This window comes from Pterocles gutturalis, unplaced genomic scaffold (assembly GCF_000699245.1).
Source record: "Pterocles gutturalis isolate BGI_N339 unplaced genomic scaffold, ASM69924v1 scaffold34680, whole genome shotgun sequence".
Lineage (NCBI taxonomy): Eukaryota > Metazoa > Chordata > Aves > Pterocliformes > Pteroclidae > Pterocles > Pterocles gutturalis.
Window position 1 is genome coordinate 1 of NW_010147012.1, and position 24,065 is coordinate 24,065.

The 24,065-nt window shown below is 38.5% G+C and overlaps 1 protein-coding gene across 1 annotated transcript; it reads left to right on the forward strand.

Moving 5' to 3' along the window:
* Positions 1-190: 190 nt before the first annotated feature.
* LOC104460690 lies at positions 191-22,454 on the forward strand. Its single transcript, XM_010085925.1, has 6 exons — positions 191-578; positions 14,879-14,965; positions 18,243-18,314; positions 19,036-19,437; positions 20,884-20,949; positions 22,036-22,454. The coding sequence occupies exons 1-6, from the start codon at positions 191-193 to the stop codon at positions 22,248-22,250; spliced, it is 1,230 nt and encodes a 409-aa protein (XP_010084227.1). The 3' UTR covers positions 22,251-22,454.
* The last annotated feature ends 1,611 nt before the right edge of the window (positions 22,455-24,065 follow it).

Below are 24,065 nucleotides of genomic sequence, written 5' to 3' on the forward strand. Positions count from 1 at the left end.
CTTTATTCGCCGGCTTCTAACACCGAGCCTGCTTATTTGGCAGTTTCTCAAGTTACTCCCCTCAGGCAGCTTGAGCCAGTAAAACTAGATCCTTTCATCTCGGCGGAGCTTACTGACAACCAGCCGTCTGGTTTCCTAGGAAACAAAATCTTGGCTAGGAATAGTGAATCATTTCCAGGTCACTTTCAACATGGAGAGTGGAGCCGGGAAGCATTGGACTGAGGAGGAGGTTAAAGCCTTGTTAAGCGTCTGGTCAGAAAAAAATATCAGAAAGCAACTCCATGGCACCCTGAGGAATAAAGGAATATTTATCTACATTGCTAAAAGGTTGCAGGAGTTAGGAGTTTGCAGGGACTGGAAACAGTGCCGTGCAAAGTATAAAAACCTGAAGTATGAATACAGAACAGTTAAATATGCCCGCAACTCTGGAGACGTCACTAAAACCATGAAGTTTTTCCATGATCTGGATGCCATATTGCGATATGAACCTGTCACACAATTAGCAGCAGAAGAAAACGGCAGGTGTTCTGCGACTGAGACGCAGCTGCACACAAGCCCCGCGACAGAGAGCGTTCAAGGTAAAGAACTGGTTTTGCTTCTATTTTTCTCTCTTTGCTTAAAACCCAAAGGGAACAGAACCGAAGCCTGAGTTTGCTCGAGCCGAAGCGGAGGTTGCGCAGCCCCAACCGCAGCACTGGTAGAACTGACTTGGTGCACTCCTCGCACAGGGGAATAAAATGTTAGCACCCACCAGTGTCGAAGTCTGTAAATACAGCATAATTCTAGCAAAATTATGCCAACTGTTTGTATTGCAGCCTCAGTGAGTAATCGGTGGTGTCAAGGCTCCTGCACTGGGTTGAAACGTTGAATTAAGAAAAGCTGTTTTCTTTGCCTTGTACATTCGTTTGCTGTACTTTGGAAGTAGGTTTTGTAGAGCTCCAATTCAGATGTAAACTTAGATAAAAGTAAAGGCTGAAACTGTCATGATTTTTGAAAAATTGTTATTTGTGATACAAGTGAAATTTATTATTTTTAGTCTTATTTCTCTGTAACTTAAAATTTAGGTATGGTGACTAAATGTAAATTAAATTATTTTGTAAGTAATTCAGCTTAAATATTTGAGAAACAGAGGCATGTTTAATAACTTCTCATTAAAAATTATAATGTAGTGAGGAAAGTAAGAATCATCATGTTTATCAGACTATTTTGAGGCAAACCAAATGAAAACAACTGCTTTGATTCTGAAGGGGTTTTTACCAAATTATTTGTATCTCTTGTTTTATTCAGCTGTCTCTACATACCCATTTAAGCTGTGCTTAACATTTCATTAGGGTCAATCTGCTATTTGACATCACTCAAATCTCCTTGTCACATCCTAAATGTCACTGAAGCATAAACCCCAGTAATAGTTATAAGTACTAAAATAAGATGGTTAAAAAGAGAAATGCAAAGCTTAGCTGTTTGTTCCAGCAGTTTGTGTCAGTCTGCATTAATTAAGATTGTGAATCTTTTTTTAAGAAAACAAGAAACATTAGTATCAGGGGAGATGCCAAAGGCACAGAAAGGAGCTGTACATCTAGCTTGCCCTTGTACCCTTCCACATCTCCCTCTACAATGCTATTTTACAGGTCCGAGGAGAAGAAATTGCCATTTTTCTTGTCATTGTTTACCTTAACGAAAAGCTCGACCTTAGTTTGTCACCACTAGCAGAAAGCCTCTAGTCTGTCAAAGTCACTTTACATTAAAATAGTTATTTCATAATATTTTAAAATGTGCTCTCTGCACTGTGTATTGCAATACATTTTTGTTTTTAAACTTGCAGAACTGAGGCTAATACAAGCTGTTAGAGTTCTGAGGACTATATGAAACGAAGTGTCCTTCATCTAAGGATCTGCCCGTAGATTACCCTCTGTGTTTTGAAGTAGTTTGCAGCAACTGTTAATCCTAATTCTCATCTGCGGTGAGACACAGCATTAGAACAGTCTGGTTTTAAAGGTGGTATAATTAATTAATTAAATATATCTCTTAAATAGACAAGCATTTCTGTTATTCACTTAAAGAAAAAAAACAAGTTTTATGGATAAACACAAATTAAATTCAACTAACTGTAATAATGCAACACTATTAGTAAGAAATTAAATGCAAAGATTCAGCCACAAAGAAAACACACTAAGATAGAAATGTGTCCTGCAGCTATGCAGAATGCATACATCCATAACAAGGGGCAGAGAGAGCAGCTGTGCGAACATCCAACTTTCTTCATTGAAGAATACAAGTCAAGCACATAACGCCATACTAGAGGCTCAGTCCTTTTCCAACTGCGATCAGAGTTGCAGTGTCTGCTCTGGGGAGGCTGCCCAGCTCAGTACTTTGAAGGGCACTTTGTAGGGCAAAAATGGCATCTGTGGCTCTGCACCTGATGCTCACAAGTTCTTTTGTGGGGGCAGATCTGATGGTGTCGCTCCCACAGAAAGAAATGTGATTCTTTGCCCAGGCGAAGGCAGCCCACTGCCCCTGCCCAGCAGTGAACCTGGCGTCTCCCCCATGGCCTGTGGGAGGAAGGGAGCTGCTTTAACATGGGTATCATCCTGCTGGAGGAAGGGGACTGCTTTAAGGTGGCTATCATCCTCTGTAAGGCCAACAGACCATAATTCAACAGACCTACAGCTGTGTCCCTGCAGGGCCCTGCCTGGGCTTTCAACCACTGAGCCTTACAGGACAGGAGGGAAAAATGGTCCCTCCTCTTTTTAAAAAGAGGCTGAGAAACCTTATTTTGACAGAGCTGGAGAAACCAAGGATGTCTAGGCTTCTGGCTTGGGTAGCAAGAACAAAAGGCTATTATCAAACTAAAACCTGTGCCAAAAAAATAACATCCACTATGCATGTCTTACCTTATTTGAAGAACTTAGTAGCTATACTAATTTGTTTTGTTTAAAAAGTGTGACAAGGGATAGGGCGTGCTTCTAAATAAATTATTTTTACCATTCTGGTTAGCCTCAATCTAAAAATTCATACCCAACCTTAATATAAAGTTACAAAGCACATCTTTGTGTTTGACTTGCCTGATTGTCTCAACTACTGGGAGACTGCTGAGCAGGAGGAGGGAAGGGTGGAGGGAAGAAACAGACTACTTCTATGGGACTGAACAGTATTTCTGTAGTTGTTTCCCTGAGGGTTTTTTTTTTTTTTCCATCTCTTATAAAATCAGTTTTCTTTTGAAAGTATAATTTAATAAATTAATACTGAAAATCACAATCAAATCTGGGAGTGGTGTCTAAGGACAAACTTAGTAGCAACACATATACCAATTCCCATCTTGTTCATAGAAAGATGACACTTGCACAAGCTCATACAGCAATGCAAACCAGCGATGTTCATGTTGTCCTCCCAAAATACATGTTTTCAGAGGTAAACACAGAGCCATAGGTTAAATAATCATTACAAAAATCTACAACTCAACATGTTCACTTCTCTTAAAATTTAGTTTGTGTATTATCCAAGTAATCAGTGACCAAGAAAATCCATGTAGAGGGATGATGCACTGTGAAAAATGGTATAATGCATTAGAGTTCAAATGAATGACCTTCCTATTTTGTTAACCAGTTTTGATTGTTTCAAGTTAAATCAAGTATTAATAAGTCTAGTACGTGATTTACAAAAGTAAAGCTCACCTAGTAATTAATGTTAAGTTACTTATGCTCTTTTTTATTTCTCTCTTTATGTTTAAATATTAACGCACTGGCCACTTTCCTTGCCCTTCACTTTACCACAGTAAATGGAGAAAAATTATCAAGTCTGAGCAGAAATGCATTAGTAATGAGAATATTATCATATGTATAAAACTCAGACAGCTACCAGAAATGCAAAATGATCCTTCAGAAATGCTGACTTGAAAATGCCACTCATACATAGTTTTCCATGTCTGGACTTTAAACATGTAATTGATAAATATTTTTTTTTAATAAGTGTGCAGTACTCTTTCTGAGTAACTTCTTTGCTCATCAGATGCCTTTTTTCCCTCATGAAATATTCTAACACCTTTTTGTGTTAACTGTTCTTATTTACTTAAAGCAATAAATTGTTTATTTTTAATATTACAATGTAATTAAACTTGCTCATCCTAGTACCCATCTCAGCAGCCTTCCAACAGAGTCTTTATTTCCCCTTTCTGTAGTTTGCTTTGCAGCTCTTAGGCAGATAAAACGCCAGTCCTGGTGCTAGAGCTGGAGGCGTGAGCACCCTTCCCGGACGCAGGGGTAGCAGCTCCTGCCAGAGAAGCCAGGTGGACAGCTGGGAGCAGTCAGAGATCAGGCCACTGCATCTATGAGTCATTTTGAGCCTTGCTGAAAGTCAGGAGGCTTTAGGACAATGTTTTCAAATGCAGTTTTCAGTTTCACCTAGTCAGGGAGAGCAGGTTGCATCCTAAGCACACCTTGTTACTGTTCCCTGTGACCAACTACCTTTGAACAGGCAGTTTGATCTCTTGTGACCTGCCTGGCTGGAGCTGACAGTAGCTCACTCCCCCTACAGTGAATCAACATTTCAAACCTTCTGTTAACATGGTACGTTGAATACAGCATATTACTATAGAACAACTTAAAAGCCTGACCTCTGTGAAAATTAAGACGATTCAGAACCTGACTTGCGTATGCTGCTTTCCAAATTTACACAGCAATTGCTATAATATTGCTTTTTAAACAAATGTAGGAATGCTATACTATAAAAAGCTGGACTGAATCCTGTGGGCTACAAATACATCTGTTCTCCAGTCATGGTATTTTCCCACTTTCCCTGTGCTGTTAATGAATTCCATAGATATCCAGGACTGTTTTCAGTACACACTTGTTTTCTTCATATTCTTCTCTAAATACGCCTCTTGGAATTTCTTTTTTTGTTATATAAATGGATTTGTGGTTATTGGAACCCATGTGCAAAGTCCACTGTTATTTGTATGTCTCTTATTTTCATTATCTCCTTTCATACTCTACTTTTAATATGCTGTCCACCTCAAATACTAAGCCAGAAAAGCATACAAGTCACTAGACTCAAGTCATTTTCTACAAGAATTTTAAAATACATTTCAAACAGGCTTCATATGCAAAATATAAAATTATTTAATTTGCCTCCTATAGCTTGTGTCCCCTTATGGGGACAGGCCAAATGAATTTTAAATTTCATTCAAATACAAATTAAGTGTGGAGATTACAACATCAATAATCTTTTCATTGTGTATGGACATTTTAACTTAAACTAATTTAAGCTAATTTAGTCCATACCTATTTTTCATCTGAAAACTTTTTCTTCCCAGGTGAAATATCAGTTTCTTTAGAAGATGATGAGGATGCTTCAGGAGATCCACTACTTTTTATGTCACATGTCAGACCAGTTCAACTAGGTATAGTATGATGGTGCAGAAAGATCAAAAACTAAAAAGCAGCATGGCTGTCAGAGCACTTTCTGATAGCTTGACTACGCCATCATTCTGTTTCTGATCAATCCAGCTTTAAAATAGACACACTTTTGCACCATCTCCTTCCCAGTTTTAGCACTCAGCAGTCTCATGCATCACTAGATACTCACCACTGTATATGATGTAATGCCTGCATGGCCACTGTTCACAGTCAAAACACATCCCATGCTATAGCTTAATCATATTAACCACATTAACCACATGAATTTTGTTAAATGCTAGTGGAAAGTATGCCAAATGGTAGTGTGCGATAGCCATGTCAACATGTGGATTTTCTCCCAACTCATGTAATTTCTGCTTAAAGTAGCGTGAGTGATTGACTGAGCCAGGGGAGATAGGCAGGGGTCAGACCACTCCCAGTGAGCAATCCAGACTTGCAGTGGTCTTCAAAGCAGCTGTATCTAATTTCCAAGCAACGGGTGGAGATGCTTTAGGCCAAACAACCATACAACAACTCATCTGGAAACCATCCTACTATAGTAGTTTTGCTCAGGAAAGTCATTACAGAGCAAAGGCACACATCTGGCAAGCCGGAAAGAGGGAGAAAATCCTAGGTATAAGCCCCTTCAAGGGGCTGCTAAAGGGAAGAGAGAAACCTGAACATATTAGGCAGAATTAGGCAGCCGATGAGCTGATTCCTTGTCTGGATGAAAAGCATCACTGTCCTGAATTTCCTATGTCCTCCTTCCATTTTTTACATAGCCTCTATGCCCTAGCATACATCCCAGTCCGGTTACAACATCTTTCATTACAGAATCTCCAAGGTGCTGAATTCAGGGAGAAAATAAGGCCCCAGCTAAACCTACGGCTTTTACATTACACACTACACCCCTCTTGCCTGGCATAACAAGAAATTAAGGGAGAGACAAGAATCGCACATGGAATTTTATGCACATATATATATATAAAAACAAAACTTTTCTTGCAGTAAGAATCTGAATCAAATTTTACAGGTATATGTCTGTGTCACTCAGTGCTCTTGCAACACACTGCTATGCAGGTTCACTTGGCCTGCTGAAAAATCTTCAATTCTGAGAAAGCTGCTTTCTACAAAGCCAGCAAAGTAAATCCAAATGCATGGGCTCTCAAGTACGTACTGATATTAAAATGTCTTCCCCAGCACCTCTCTTAGTCTTTTAGATTTCAGGCAGTATTTCAGACACCACTGAGAGAAAAATGTTGAGCCCTTGGTATCTATATTGCTTAATATTTTGGTTTCATTTCAGCAGATTCCTCATTTTGAGAAAGCTTAGAAAAAATCATATATGGCATAAGCACATCTTTCATATCAAAAAACAACGTATATCCTGTCTTAACGATTTTTTTAAACAAATTAGAGCTAAAATACATTTGAGACATAAGGAAAATTTTCACAGTGACCATAACAACTTTGTTTCAAAGTGATGCTTGTGGGCAAAATATTTTGAATCACAATGGTTTTTAAAGGGAATGAGGTGCAAAGTCACCGTTTTCCACTCTGCATACAGCAGAATGACTGAGCAATGCACCAAGTCACTAGAGCTCATTTGAACTAGTATCCACAACTGAAAGTGAGCTCAGTTGCAGATGAACTTACTAGTGAGAAACAGTGGTCTATACAAGAACTAAAGAAAGCTCCCTCCCAGATTACCCCATACTCTATGGCTTCTACTGGGAAGTGCAGGGAACACCTTCTGCATTCTGCTTCCTCTTTTCTTCCCCTCTGGCCTCCATGGCACTCTCTAGTAGTGAAGAACTAACCACTCTGGAAATACAGATAGTTGAAATATTCCTGAGCAGGGACTACATCAAGCCTATGTGATGTTGGCAGCTGTCAACCGTGGCAATCCCTACGGTTGCATTCACCTGTAAAAAAGCATTTTCTTTCACTCCCTCAGGAAGAAATGAAGAAAGCATAACTGATGTCACCTGAAAATTACCCTCCTCAACAATGTGTCAGTGAGCTGGTTGCTGCAGAGGTCCGATTAACACAGGACTAACAGTGAAAAAATTGGTATATGTTAGTACAGCTTTTTCACAACTAGAATGAATTACGGAGACTAGCAAAGAATGCCTCTATCTAGGACAAGTTTGCCTCCAGACAGGTTATTACACACAAGTATGCACAACTGAAGCTGTATGTGCAAGCAAAGGTCGATTTTTGCCATCACACAAAGCTCAATGACTCTAAAGTATAAGACACTTGCAAAGGCATTTATCACTGCAGTATGATTGCAAAAAAGTGTATCAGTTACTGTGTACTTTCATATTTGCTCTCTTTGATAAAGGACTGGAATTGTGGGGGGGGGGGGAATTAAATAAGTTATTTTTGCAAAAGGTTTAGAAAATGGATGAGAAACCACTTTCCGCACGAATTTGATAATCAAAATGAAGTCTTAAAGGAAATTCAGAATTAGAAACAGGGAAACATTAAAAAAACTGCAAGAGATCATATTTCAGTGTTTTAAGTAATTGCATGGCATCCTTTACCTCCTAATATTAAAAAATAAAGTTGAAGACTGGAGAAAAAAAATCAGTTCTGCAGAGTAAGATAACTGACTTTTTTACTAAAAAAAGCCCAAATATTTTTGATTATTCAAATATTAGTGTTTATATTTTACCTGCACTGAGAACGAGGGTGGTTCTGTACCATGAGAACCGGGTATCACACGAATATTCTTGCGTGACTTAAGGCAAAATTCTCCATTCTTCAGTGTCCCACAAAAGGTGGGCTTTGTTAACACTTAAGGATCAGATTCTTCAGATCCTTACCCCGTTTGAAGCTCTACATGTGTTTAAAACCAAAAGTATGGCATTAATGCAGAAAGTTAAGTCTCTGTGCTAGCCTCAGTGACTCAGGGCCCAGTTTATTATTGTGCTAATGCAGCACTTTGTATCTTCCAAACAGCACTCTTCACCTCTCTAATGTCTGAACAAAAACAGCTCACTGGTTATCCTCAAAGGTGTTACAAGTAAAAGTTCAGTGTATTAGGGCACAGAAGAAAGCAACGTTCCTCTTAGATTAATTAAATGTGCATGTGCTATCTTAATATCCGTTCTCAAGAGAAGGCAAAAAAAAAGTCAATTAACAAAAATGATGACAAATAACCAATAGCTTGATTTTAATGTCACCTCTGCTCCATCTTTCTTTGGAGAGACAAGTCATTAGGAAATAGCATACTTCATTCTCATTCTCTCTGTCCTTTCCCCACCCCAACCACCCAATGCAGGTAACCGGTATCTGTGTCTCTCCCCTACCCCACGCGATGCAGGTAATCCAACGCCAGCAATAGAGGCTTCCAAAACACCGGCTTTTATTCCAACAGTAGCAAATGAAGGAGGAAAACATTGGACTGTTAATGAAGTCAGAGCTTTGATACGCATATGGTCAGACAAAAATATCCAGCAACAACTGGAGGGGACAGTGAGAAATAAAAGAATATTTGAACAGGTTGCTGCTAGACTTCAGAAGTTCGGAATTGACAGGGACTGGAAGCAGTGCAGGACAAAATATAAAAATCTGAAACATGAATACAAGAGTGTAAAAAGTGCCCAAGACTCAGGGAGTACAAGTAAAAGTATGAAATTTTTTAATGAACTGGATGCTATTCTGGGGCACAGCACCATGGAGAAAGCAAGTAAATCAGATAATGATGAAAGTGAGAGGCCTCCAGAATGGACAGAAGCAAAATCAGAAAAGGACTCCATAGGTAAGTACTTGAGCTACACACGTATCATTTAAAATGTTTAGTTTTCCAGCACTAAAGAGACCTTAAAAGAACCCCCCAAAAAAGCAACCTGCTAGATTAACCAATTTGCTGGGGGCAAAAACCACTGAATGGAAATTTACTATTTTGTCTAGTAGTTTTGTCTTACGTTATACAATAATCTTTCAGATTGAGTGATTGCCCCAAACTTTTGTTTTAATAGAACTGAGAAACAAAAGGAGGAAAAATATGAACATGTAGGATAAAATAAAATGATACAGAAACATGATTCCAGTCAAAATCATGGCAGAAGAGAGTTTCCAGCTTAGATAAAAAAATGGATGAGAGAGATGTTCAGAATGTGTTGCTGAAAAAATGAAGAGATTGAGCAAAATAAATCTGTAGTTATAGACACTGGTTAAAAAATTCACATTTAAACAGTCTTTCTCTTATGGTCCCCAGTAGCCCAGTTTTACTGGCCTGTGGAGCAAGAGTGACAAACTAGTGGGACAACTATTGTGAAAACAGCAGAAGGAATAGCAGTTAAGAATGCTGGCAGAGCTTGTCTTAATTTTTGTGTGGTTATTGACAAATAACTTGGTAATGGATGGATTAATGCATCATTAGAGTAGGCTGATGAACCTGCACTACTCAGGAGTTACAACATTTTTTTATTGATATGAACAACCAGAAACAGGCCTGTTGTTTAAGAACAGAATCAAACATAAAACTCTTTATTACACAGTAAGAATATTATGGTGGCCAAATACAAGACTAGAACTTAGTAAAGTAATGGAAGAAGTGAAGAAAAATAAAACACAAAGACAGTTTCTGGCTGAAAACTACGAGAGTATTTTGGGGGAAGATTCACTCTTCAGTTACCATTTCTAGGCTCTTTGCTTATGCATCTCCTACTACCTGCTGGCATAAGGAGCATCCTAGGTTGGACAGATTTTTGATTTGACACAGCTGTTCTTATGTAGTATGCAAATGCGGTGCCCCAATTAACATAGCATTATTTACGCAGAAATGCCTGGAGACCCGGGTGAAGAGGACTCTGTTAGTAATATGTCAGAAGACCTGCGGGTTGCAGATATAAAGAAAGTTTCTGACTCAGGTAAACTGAAAAGTTTTCTATTTTTTATATATCCCTAAATGTAGTAAGTTAAGATTAATTTCTAAAATAAGCCCACATTGTAATGACGGTTAGAAAATGCAGAGGCCTAAGAAACTTTTTAGCAGGAGATATCATCATAGTGATACCCATACTTTCATGCGGGCACACGTGCTTATTTACAGTGCCCTGCTAATGTTGATAAAAACAGTCTAGTAAGTAATCTTTTCAAAGATTCATGACCCAAGATGTAGAGGAGAAGAAACTACTGGTCTAAGCAAGTTGAATGCAATATGTATTACTGCATTTACTTTTACTTAAACTATGTCTTCCCAAGGATTAGAATTGTTCAGTCTCCTGTGCATAAACTAATACGACATTTTCTTTTTCACAATATAATGAGTATTTAATATAATTTTGTAAATGCTCATGTCAGGGCATGAAAACTTCATATAAGAGTATCACTACTAGCATTGGATATGAAGGTCATACACTCTTTACAAAGAAAGATGGTTTAAACCTGAAAACATAACTTTCAGGGGAAGTGGGAATTTATCATTCAGCTAGAGACATACATGAAAGTATCAAAGGCTGACAGACTTGACTCTCCACAACAAAGGACCTCGTGTTCTCTTTCAGTAGCATGAGGCAGAATATAGTCCAACTTTTAGGCATTAAGGAGTAGTCTTACAGAATTTAAAATGGTCTACCATGAACTTGACAGATGTTAATGTCAAGTTAAAAATCTTCTAACTGTAGATACTGTTCCAGAGAACTTGGCAGCTCTGCATATAATGAAGGAAACAGTGATGACAAGTAAGTAAAGACTTGGTTGATCATGAAAGTTAATTTGAAGTATACTGGACAGTAGTATTTTTGTTTTGCTGTTCAAGAGCAATTACATTTATTAATTGAAATTTACTAACAAAGAAATACACAACTTGCCTTTTACCAGATCACCCTGGGCACTCGAGGCATTCATTAGGGAAAAATAGGTTCTTATAAAAAGTGCATTGCCTGTAGGAACCTCTTTTTGAGAGACAAAATATATAAGAAATCATAAACAGTACTTTTTGGGATCCATTTGGGTCTACCTGTAAGATGCATCAAATTCCACTTCCCCCCATGAACAAGTAAAATGACTATGTATAGAAGTACAGTAGTAAGAGACTGTAATAATACTTAGGAAAACTAAACTAACACCTGACATAGTTTTCAACTGCCGGCAGCTAGGTAGTATTGTAACTGTTTGGATTCCAGTCTTCCAAACCACTTATTTAAGATAAAGTTAACTGAATACTTCAGTAGAGATCTGAGTACTCATTTTTGACACTTTAGGATTCTTTTAGGGTAAGTGTAGGTGTTAGACGTCTATAGCTTACCTTAGTTACCATTTCCCTTCTCAAATATATGCATTTTAACTGCATATTTTGGTTTTTTCTGGGTAATTGTAATTGCAATCTGATTTTCTGGGGAAAGATTAAAATATCAAGTGTTTCAGAAGTGTCTCTGGCTCAGCCTAGTTGTTCTGGAGACTATGGTTCAAATTTCTGTGGGGAAAAAGTGGCAGAAACACAGCTCTCCATCATAAAGAGATGCAGTTTCAGTTTCCAGAATTCTTTCCTTCATTCCCAAATGAACAGTACAGACTCAGATCATTTTATCACAGGTCGTAAAATCCACTTAGACTTCAATGTTATTAATGTTAACGTAAGTAGGTATTGCATAAAGCAGAGAAAAGAGGTATGCTTTTTACATTACAATATCATGGAGACCCTTTATGGTACATGCCTTTCCTAGACAGTACAAATAAATTTAAAGTGAGGAACTGGTAAGTAAAGAGATTGTATGGACCTCTGTATTAATAAATTTACTTGCTGATAAATAGTGAAACAGACAACTGGGCAGGGATATCATTATCACATTGGTTCTTTGACATCAGTAGATCTCTGACAATTGATAGCCTTCAGGATGTGACTTCTTAGTATCTAGTCGAAAGACAAATGCACCAGTTTCAGGAAAATACCTAGTTATTTGATGCTGCCTGGCAGTGTTTTTCTCCTCTGCCCAAACGAATTTGCTACTCAAAGAGTAGCAAATGGTAGCAAATGCCCACCTGAAAAGGAACATACAGGTAAATAAATCCTTGGGCGGTCTTCTGCAGACTGTTAACAGTGTACTGAAATGTCTCCGGCAGCATGGCCCTGGGGTCGCTTTCTCAGCAGATTGGCCAGCAGAGGGTGCAAGAACATCACAGCAATCAGAAACCCATTCCGTTTTTTGCAAAAGCAGCCTAGGGAAGGCTAGGGCCACTGTAAATTTTTCTCTTTTGTGATAAAAGATATACATATTATATAAATCTGGCAATAAAATCTTATTTAGTAATTTTGACTGATGTTTTCTATTTCATGGGATCACTTTTAAGGACAGCTAATTCCAGAAATCTGTTCAGAAGAGCAAATTGCTTCAGTTTGCACAGGCAGCAGTCAGTCGATTCAAACTCCATGTACATGTACATGTCAGACTTTACAGCATGACCACAGACTGCATATAGGTGTTTGATTAAATCTGAAGTGCCACGGGAAACAACAGGGGAGATGAAAACAAGATTCTAAAGAATGCCAGTAGCCTGATGGTTCTTAAAAAATATCTACAGCAAGTATTTTGCTTCAAACAAATTATTTTCCTTGTCATTATTAGGAATTTGTAGTGCCCTGCATACTTCACTATATGTCCCTCTCACAACAAATCTGGAGTAAGTCATGACGCTGCCAAGATACATTCCTAAGCAAGGGCTCTTTCAAAATTGGCTGTTTAAAGTCAGAGTCTTAAGTCAGTACATACTTGGGCACTGATGTTAGCTTCTTTTGAACGTTTACCGCTGTGTGCTTGGAATTTTAAAAGGTAGGGACGTAAAGTCAAAAGATAATGTTTTAATACGTATGCCTCAGGCTAGCATGGACTAGAGTGTTTCAGAAAAGTGGAAAACCAAAAGTTCTTGATTATTCACTGTCTTAGCCCAAGGCATACTCAGGCTGCTGACACAAACTCCTAACTGCATCAGAGCTGTCTGTATCCAGCCTCATAGACCTGCATGACAGAGACTGCAGCAACTTTGCAAGCTGTTGGAGAGTAAACATAGGCCATACACTGAAGATTTCCCCTAGCTTTGACATTTCCCTTTCCCCTTTTATACTATACAAGACACACATGAGAGTAAGGATTAGGAGTTACAAATCATCCCTCATGAGCCAGAAAACAGGATAAATAGTGATAGTGACAGAGTGCCAAAAGAGAACAGAGCTTGTATCAGTCTGAGTGGGTGAAAGGAAAGACTGCTATGGCATTGCTTTGTGAGCAATGCTTCAGACACAAAGTAGAGATTAAGCGTATTTGCTGGCAACTGTCTATAGCTTCACTAAACAATGCGGATGGAGCCACTGTGTTTTCTCCATGCCAGAAACTGTTGATGGTTTGTTCTGTTTGGCTTAGTCTTGCTCTCCTCATGCCCTCCCTCCAAAAACTCTGAAAGGTGGCTTAGAAAAAAAAGCCAGGCTTCCTACCCACATTCTTGGCTCACCAAGAAAAAAAAAAAAAAAGGCCCATGATGCTGGTCACATTGTAAAGATCATCTGATGCAAACAAGGCCATATTGATTTGAGGGGGTAATTTTTAATAAAATGGCTCTGGATTATGCTTTATTGCTCAATGTTTAGGGGCAATATTCTTGAATGGACTGAGAACAGGCTGGGAGCCAGAAACTGCTGTCATCGATCTGCAGTGTGGCCTTCAGCATTTAATCTCTGTACAGCAGTGTCCTCACCTGGAAATGAGATCGGAAAGACCGCTTGCATCATCCGCCTGTCCATCCGTCTGTCCCAGGGCAGAGGGGTGGGGTTCTCCCCTAAACACCAGAGGGCCAATGGCAGAGGAGTGGAGATCTCCTCCCTGCAGAGCAGAGCCCAGGGAAGCCTCTGTCACCATGCCGAGCCAGGGGCCCAGCTGTGTGTTGTAAACCCCCATGCAAGCCACAGCAGGGAGGATGCTCTGAGGACAGGCGTTTAGTACTTTGTTGTTATTGTGCAGGCAGGCAGCCTTGCAGATCAGTTATCTAGGCACAGCACCCTGATGCAATGTCAGGACCCTTGCCCCCTTTGAGGCTAATTCAGTGACTCATGGTATCAGGCGCTTGGGAGTCTTTCAATAATTTCTGTACAGACTGAAGCACCCCTTGCGAAAGTCACCATCTTGCCTGTTCTGCTGCATAGAGGTTCACCAGTTACTACATATCTTACAACTATGATCAGCAAACCATTCTACAAAATCTGATCCAGGTTTAAATAACTTTTAAACTTTTAAAGAGTTTTGCACATTTAATCAAGAAACTTATACTATGCAGCTGTTATGTGGTGTTCTGGATTTATTTTAATATGTAAGTGTATACGCTCTACTCTTAAGCCCACTACTGCAGAGAAATGGCAGCTTTAATGTAATAAGAGATTAAATCTTTAACAGTTATCAGTAATGGCTTTCTGAAGTTGGTGATTCTCAAAACATGAAACTCAAGACCTGTTAATAAGAACTCTGTAAATTATTTTTTTTTTACAGAAATCCTTGAAGATGAGGGGGACTTTACCAACTCCACCCCGGCAGCTCTGGAAGCTACACAAATAAAGAAGGAGGCGATTGACATAGGTAGGTCAAGACTGTGTCTTGATGGTTATAACAGCACATTCTGCTTTACTGGGAACTGCAGATTTCTAAGGTTCGTAGGTTATTCCTGCATATTATACTCATCCTGCTTCTAGTTTATGATAAAATCTGTGTTTTGTTTGATTTCATAGTACAAAAATATATAAACACTTATTTCTCCTTCTCCCAAGTAACAACAGGATCTTATTTTCTCAAACAACATACTCCTTATTACGCTAGATGTGATAAGTCTGCATTTGATTGTGACACAAATACTGTTCCTTTTCATACACAGTTGCTAAAGAAGATAAACTGGAGAACTAAATACCTGTCTCAGAAACATTTTATGCCTTGTCTGTCTTTTCAAACTATTTCATGACTGCATTTAATTTCAGACTATTCACTATCAAACAATTGCCATAAATATTCTGAATTATTTTACAAGTAAAACTGAAATCACAGCCTCAGCAATATGTAAAAGTCATACAATCAATGACAAGTAGTCAGGAGAAGATTTGTTTTATTAAAAACATCGAAATTTAACATTAGAACACAATAGGGATATTAATCTTCTGGAATTAATGAGCATAAAAACCATGGAAGGTAATGAAAAAAGGCATCAGAGGAAATAATGATGACATTGAAATCTATTGATCTGACATCCTGAATCAAAATACGCTTTACAGTACTATTGTTTGTACCCAGAATTTAATGCAAAGAATAAAAAATTCTATTATAATGATTCTGTGACCAGCAATTCTGTGTCCTTTTACACTGAAAGTTTATACCGTAAGAATATTTCTGTTGTATGCACCAGTATTTCTGTGATCCAGGAAAGGGCTTCCTTCTCAGCAATTACATTATGTAGAGTTTGGGTGCTGAGACACCCTATCCAACACAGCTTTTACAACAGTTTGCACAGGCTGATCTTGATTATGAAAGACAACTGTAAGGAGTGTGACACTGAGGACAACATCGGAGCAATGCCATCACAGCAATGACAAACAGAAACACCAGTTACACTGAGGATAAAGTAAAGCTGTGTCCCTGAAAGTTCAGAGACATAGCAAGGTCACACTAATGCAAGAGTTCATACACCATGACATAGAATAAAATGTCATGCAAATCAACTGACTGTCTTATACACACAAATTCCCTGTTCCTGTCATGTAATATCCAATTGATGCTAGTAATTACGCAAGTCAGCAGTACACAAATGCCATTGCCAAGGGCAGAAAGAGATCAGAGAGCCCATGTGGTTGAGAATATGAGCACATAAATGAAAGCCATGGGGTTTTTTGGTAATAGTTAAAAAAAAAAAATCGTTTAAGAACCCAGTAGTAGACTTACTGCTCCATTTTGGCCCAAGGTGTTATTTCCAATAGCTGCAAGTGTTAAAGGAAGATGCAAGAATTTTCTTAAGAGTTATGGAGTAGCCTACTTAGAAAAATCCTTTTTTTTCTAGTACTCCAAGTAAATCACATTCACATGCTTATAAGAGTATAATTTCTGATTCTAAGCTTTCCATAGGTATACAATTTATTCCTGCATATGGCTTATGAAAACAAGTATTTGCCAAATCACTTAAGAGAAAGCAAGTTATAAAGCAAATATGAATTCCAAATACTACTCTGTGCATATATTAGCATGTACCATTATAGAAAGCACATCAAATGAACCACTGCTTATTTGGCAACAGTCTCTTTTTTCTAACAGAGCCTAAACCATCCACTCAGGTTTTCAAAACATATAAGGAATATTTACTTTTACCCTTTACGGAAAACTGTATTGAAGATAGTTGGTCTGTGACATCCCCTACCAAAATGATGAGAAATAATCTTTCTCTCCCAGCCCAAAAAGTAATTCCACACAAAAGTGAGCTTTCAACCTCAGAGAAGTCCAAGTGTGAGGAAATGAGCCCAGAATCAGCAGAGCTGGGTTTTTATATCCATACATGATTTAAAGAATTCTGAGGCCTCCTGAATTTTACTTCTGAAGGGAATAGTTTTTATGCTGTTGAAGAGTGCAAAGCTATTATAGCTTCAGTTCTGCAGAGGGAAGAAAAACCTGGCATGTAGACATGAAGAGAAATAATACAATGATGCTTCTATCCTGTTAGTGATGGAATTTTAAAGAGAACTCAGATGCTGGTAGAATTAAAAATAGTTGTTCTGACTTCCCTTTTTTGTCATTTAACCCACGTGGAATAGTTTTGGATAGAACCATCCCTACATACAGAAAGTGAAATTTAAGCTGAAGCTAAAGATTTCCAAAGCATCAATGAATTGTGTGTTTTCCAGTTTTTCTTCTGCTTATGTTATTTCCATCAGAAAAGCTCCGTACCCAAAAGTAAATAAACACGGCTGTCTCGTAAAGGAAGGAAAATGTATGCAACCTTCCCCACAAAACCTAGTATGGCTTTGAAACCCACCATGGCAGCTTACTAAAATGGACTCTAAACACTTTTTTTTTTTCTTTTTTACTAAAAAGGAGTCCTGAATAGAAGAGAACAAGTAGGAATAAGGAGCAAAGGCATCTTTTAACTTTCTTTCTGTTGTACCAGGGAAACTCACAGAGATATGACAAAAGCCCCATCAGTGGTATGAAATGCATCTTATGCAAAATCACACTGCATGCAGGTCTGCCCACAAGTGCCTGTGCAGCTCACTCCTCCTCATTGCATCTGAATGACATGCACAGCTTCCAAACTCAAGAGGGGGACAATGGTCTTCTAGGTCCCAAGACCCTGCTCATTTCACAACAGCAGTAGGGGAGCATGCATGACCCTACGACGGGAAAGGCTGCAGTCCAAGCCCTGTTAGGCGTGAGTGAATCCACAGACGCGTGCCCTTACAAATGGCACCAATGCCTCACCAAGCCTGCCCTCCCTCCCACGTCGCCTAGGGAAAAAACTGGAAAGCACACCTGTGATAATCAGTGTGTATAAACATGTTATGCAAATCGACTTATATATATGTGAGATTCAAACCATCCACATATGCCTATGTGTTTAATCAATTATTTTAAATCTATGTTGCATCCATAGCTATCTTCTGGGGAATGTGGAGGCATAAAGAAAGGCAGGACTTAGGAGGAATGCCAATAAATAATTTGATTTAGGGAGGAATGTGGCAGAAGACTTCTTGTAACTAATGGGTTAGACTAATGGGTTATGACATTTTTAATCAAAGATAAGTGTTACCTGCAGAGGATGACAGTAATATTAGCAATATATGTCCAAGTCCAAGTCTATTTTATTTCAAACTATGTGTTTCTATAGATGATGATTCTATAAGCACTACCTCAGAAGACAGATCTTGTACGCCAGTAGCAAAACAGATGGTCGGGACAGGTGAGTATTAATTTCAGTGCATTTACTCTGAAACAAAATGGCATTGTAATTTCAGTACCAAAGCTGGAGCAACCAGATCTTTACTGTAAACACAGCTCTACTTTGCTATTCCTGACTCCAGTCTAGCTTTATCACTGAACTTAAAAATCAGTTTCATAGCTCTGTTCCCCGTCATGAGGAAAACTTGCATTAATACTGTAGTTCAACTTTGCATTCTATATTTACCTGATGAGCAGCATCTGCCTACTTCTGAATATGTAGGTAAGAGTTTTTTCTTCTATTGAATCCCCACTGGTATTTCCATTTGCATGATATTTTGCCTTGCCATTCTAATTTGAAAACATACTGGAACACTATTTTCTTATCAATGCTGATATCTTGCTGTTTTAAAGCTGAAGGTCTATTACTTTCCTGCATGTAGCACTTGGATACATTTGTCTTTAATTTGAGTACAACAATGGCAACAAAATTACACTGACAAAATGTGAAATTTAGATGCTTTGGAGAAAAAAGAGATTTCACTTGCTACCTATTTTGCATACTTAAGAGAAATGTAATCATGTATGGGTATTACCATTGTAAAGTTAAAAGATTTTCATAACAAAAGATTATTATAAGCATTAATTAATCTTTCAGCTTGTTACCAAATCATTAGCTACAATTACACTTTAATGTATGTATATTCAGCAATACTCAGTTGTTGTTTCATTTATATTTTCAGACAATCACATTCCCTTGGAAGAAGCACAAAATCACTTTAAAGTTATTACAGTTAATGATACTGGAGCAGGAAAACACTGGAGTGATAATGAAGTCAGAGCTCTGATAAACATATGGTCAGATGAAAAGATACAACAAATGCTTGAAGGTGCCACAAGAAATAAAGAAATATTTGAGGAAATTGCCAGAAGATTAATGAAACGTGGTATAGACAGAGACTGGAAACAATGTCGCACAAAGTACAAGAACCTAAAATATGAATACCGTGCACTGCAGAAGGAAAATGAGCATCTTGGTAATCCCAGGAGAAAAATGAGATTTTATGATGAAGTTGACTGTATTTTAAGAAGACAGCCTCTGGGTCCCTCAAGCTGGGGATGTGAAAGTTCAAGTCTCCTATCAGGTACTAAAAACTTCAGTGATGAAATAAAGCGCTTAAAATGAAACTTAAAAGTTGTCTGTTGACCCATGCTGTAGGGGTGAAATATGTGGCCAGAATAGGGAGGGAAAATAACTGAAGAACCTGTATCTCCATGGTCAAGTAGGCAATACTCAACAAATGGAAATGGTATTTGGAGGAGTTTAGAAGTGAGAACATAATAAAAAAGTGAAAGCACCTGAAGCATTAAATGTTATTGGAGAATCTTTGTGGTTTTGGAAGCTTAAGTGAGATACAGTGAAATGGTGCTAGAAAATGTGTCACGTTTTAGAAGTAATCAAAGAAGCATGTGAAGACTTATGGATAGAGAGCTGCAAGCCCGTACCATTTAGAAATGTAGAAATCTGTAACACTCAAGCCAAGTGCAAGGACTCCAAAAAAGCAAACTTCATTAATTCAATTCACACACAGTCAAGGAGAAAAATCCAGGGGAGTGATGTTTATTTGAGCACTTGTAATTATGATATTAATTTTGCTAAAGCAGAATCAGTTTTCCAGACAGAGTTTGCTTCTATTTTAGTATCAAAAGACCTCTGATCTAGGAACCGCACAGCTAACCTTGTGTCTGCTCTAAGAGTTCTCATGTCTGGCCAACTGCTCCAGGTCTCAGGGGCACCTGCCCCTGCTCCAAGCAGATCAGATGCTCTTGTAGAAGCAACTTAACCACTCAAGTTCAGAGCTTAGTGAGTTAAGGTAAACCAGAACTAATTCTGATTTTTCTCAATATGTTAGATCATAATTTGCAACATCACAAATGTTGGTTGAGGACTTGACCAATTTCTGCAGTAGAGGCCAGATGGACAGCTTGAGCAGAAACTGCTGGAACCATCCTTAAGCCAGCTGTCCTCACTCATGAATCAGCCCTAATGTGGTGTCCAAGGGCACCAAACGGTAGTGCCATTAGTTCAGGCTGGAATGACATCCCCACGGCCATGGGATGACACCACCACTTCTCACCTGCCTCATTCTTGTGCTTGATCATATATTTAAGACAGGTATTTTCTTCCAAATACAGAAACTGAAGATATTGCTGCTCATTTCTGACCTCTGAGAACAGAATTTGTCAGCATCAAGAATATTTGGGCCAACCTGGCTGTTTTACATTTTAGCATTCTAGAAAAGGACTGTGTAATCTGTACTGTGAATGCTGATGCAGGAGACTGTAAAACAATAACCTTTAAGAAAAGAAACTTTAGTTATTAAGCTGCTTGAGGCATATGCTAAATAAATGTGTCTCCACCATGATCCTGTGTGCCAACCCGGCACCTAAGTTTTCTAGAAGATTCTCATTGCTCCAGGTCACTTGTCCCAATGTGTTTGCTTTTGTAGTATAAAGCTTTTTGGTGTGTGACTGACTGTGCTTTGAGAATCTCTGCAAAATACTTAGTCACCTTGCTTTTCTCTTCTAAGTTTCAGTGGGAGATGGTCCAGCAAACACAGGATCCTTGGGTATCAAGAGAAAAACATGGAATGATGGTAAGAGCCCCTGACTTTTTAAAGCAACTATACACTGCTGTTGAATTGGATCCCACATTCTAGTTTCCAGTACTGAAACAGTTAAAAGAAAATCCTAGTACTTAACATCAAGCTCCAAACCAACATTTTTCCCACCCTCAACAACCTGCAAAAAAAAGTAGGCCTAAGGAAAACTGCAATTTCCTTATTTCAAGCCTCATCCCTGGTACCAATGAGGGAAACATCAGGAAATACTTCTTTGAGTTATAAGAATCAAGTGCAAGGAAAATATAAACATATTTTAGAAAGAAGATATGGTCTTAACTACCTGTGTTGCTCAGAGGAAAACAGGGACACTACCACAGTCATGGTTGTGGTTTCCTCATATTACACCATGTGTCAGTAAATGAGAGAAGAAATTATATGCTTACACGTATGTCTAATATGTAGTTGCTAACATGTAATGTCTAACATGGTGTGCAAGAGAATACAGGTTAAGACAGCTATTCCAAAGAGAAGATATGGTATAGAATCACTGAGAGAGAAAAATGAAGGGATGGATAGAAATATGCAGCATGCAATCTGAAATAGGAAAGGTAAGGAGCTTTATTTCTTCCTGGCAGAATTGTCAGGCCCTATATAATCAAGAAGTCCAACAATGAGGGATGACAAACTTAGTTTTTAGGAGGCTCCCCCCTATTTTTAATGGTAAAATGATGGCTTGTCTACAGACAGGTGAACACAAACAGATCTGAACACCACAACATTTACAGATTCAGCCTGCACAGTACACCACCACAGTCTGTACTAACAGGACTAACTCTATGTGCTTATAATACACTTTCATTTATTGCCTGTTAGATAAGTATGTCTTGCAGAAGGCAGTAGCTAGGCAAATCTGAAAGTTTCAAATGTGTGTGATTTTTACAAGGTCTGCTTCATTCCTACTCGCCATTATACAATGACTCCTTACACAACATCAGGAAATGCCTGCCAAAAGAGTGTAACAGAAGGACAGCATTAGGAAAATCCATCATGTGCTAATCTTCAGTGTCAGCAGTTCATTGACTTGTGCACTCTTAAGTACATACTTTTCTTTGTCCACAGAGGTGTCACCTGTTCCACTTAAGAAAAGTGCTTCTGAAAACACCATACTCCACTTCCAAAAACTATTAACAGAGAGAGTGCACACAGTAACAGAAGGCAAAAAGTTACTGTTAGAAAGACTTTGTAAGCAGGAAGAAATACAAGACCTCAACAGAACTCAGCTGTATGCTGATCCATCAGCCATACAACAGGTTGGTTTAATGAACTTTCTATGAAATTAGCATGCAAAGAGATTCTCTCAGCTAGTAAGAAATTAAATAGACTTATTTCTGAGTGTAGGTCACCCATATGAGTATATGGTTGCTCCCCTTTAATATATTCACCTTCAGTCATTTAAACTAAAACAAGGTAGGAGTTCCCATCGTAACCCCTAACTATGAGCTTTTAGCAGTGATGTCAGCCTAATAAAAGATACAGCTTCTGCCTACATGCCTTGGCTCACCTACATGGCACAATTAACAGGCTTAATTGAAAGAAAATAACACTTTGACTGATCAAAGAAAACATGTACAGTTAAAAGTTCATCTCATCATTTCCACTTACCATCTCTAGTACCTTCCTAGCAAGTTAGTCCTCTGCAATTAACCAAACAGTTGAAGCCACAAAATAACTTTTTTTTTTTTTGGTTAGGCAAGGCTGGTGGGGAAAACACAACACTTAATTCCTTTATGAGCATATACCCTCCTAGCTTTGCCACCTCCTCATGCTGGGGTGGACCATCTCCATCTGCCTGCTGAAGGTATGGTGCTGTGCAGCAGTGAACTGGAGAATTCAGTGAGCCAGAAGGAAAGTACACAAAGTTGATGCTCACCTAGAAGGGGCAGGCATGGGTTCTGGTCCCTGTTCTATACTGGACAAGGGGTCTGCCTTGTCCAGTAACCAAATGAAGTACAGAAGACACAGAAACAGTGCAGGGAACAATGACATTTGTCACATCCTAAGTGACAAGTGCCATGCCATAACTAACTGTTACTCTGCAAAACCGTACTAGGAACTACTTCATTTTGTGATTATATAAGTACTCTACAGCCTATAGTGCCTGCAAGGCATGCATTTCTAGAGTTTTCCTTTCAGTATATTCAAGTAGAACAACACATTTCTGAGTCTCAGTTACATTTGGGCATAGACCTGCACAGCCCTGCCCGAGCTAGGTCAGTTCTGGGCACACACAAGGGCATAGATGAAGTCAAAGTCAAGTCCTTACTGCAGTAGCAACAGCAGCCAGTTTTTTTTATACACAGAGGCCTAAATTCCACCCAAGTCCCCCTTCACAAAATCTTACACAAAAATATTACTGGATATAGTGCTTTATTTCCTGCTCTAAGGTTAATTATTTTTCTTGTTAATTCTTTTATGAGAGACATCAAGAAGGTAAATATTTCCACTAAGGTAGATTTTATCTGCCATTTGACTAGCATTTTTAAAACAATTCTGAGAAGTCAGAGAAAGATCCCTAGAAAATCATAGGTTTTTTCATCATATTCATTTATACAGTGACACGGACATATAGTTGTTCCAGTGCATGCTTATCTACCACTTTTCACATTTTACATTGGTTTCTCAGTATAAAGCTTCTTTAACTCGTAATACTAGTATCATCATTGGTTTAAAAATCTTTCTTCTTTCTTTGCAATGAGTTGGTTCAAAGATACATCCTTGAACTTGCATCTAGTTATAATACTTGCCTACAGAACTGCTGTCTTTGGTAGAACAAGGGATCTGTCCCTGCCATCACCACAGTCAGGGGTCCTTCTAGAACGTGCTGAGCCAGCTGAAGAACTCACCATTCCTAGCAGTACTAAAATCACAGGTTACTCCTTCCACATGTGAACCAGAAAAATGTGTGATCCAACTCTAATTAAGCAGTTTAGTTCAATTTAGATTTAAATTAAGTTTTAAAAATAACTGTACTGAAAATAACATGGATCACTTACATGTTCTGCTCTACCTGCTCTGTTCCATTAGTGGAAGGCTGAAGTTGCATAAAGCAGCTGAAGATGATTTGATAACTCATTGCAACAAGAAGATCC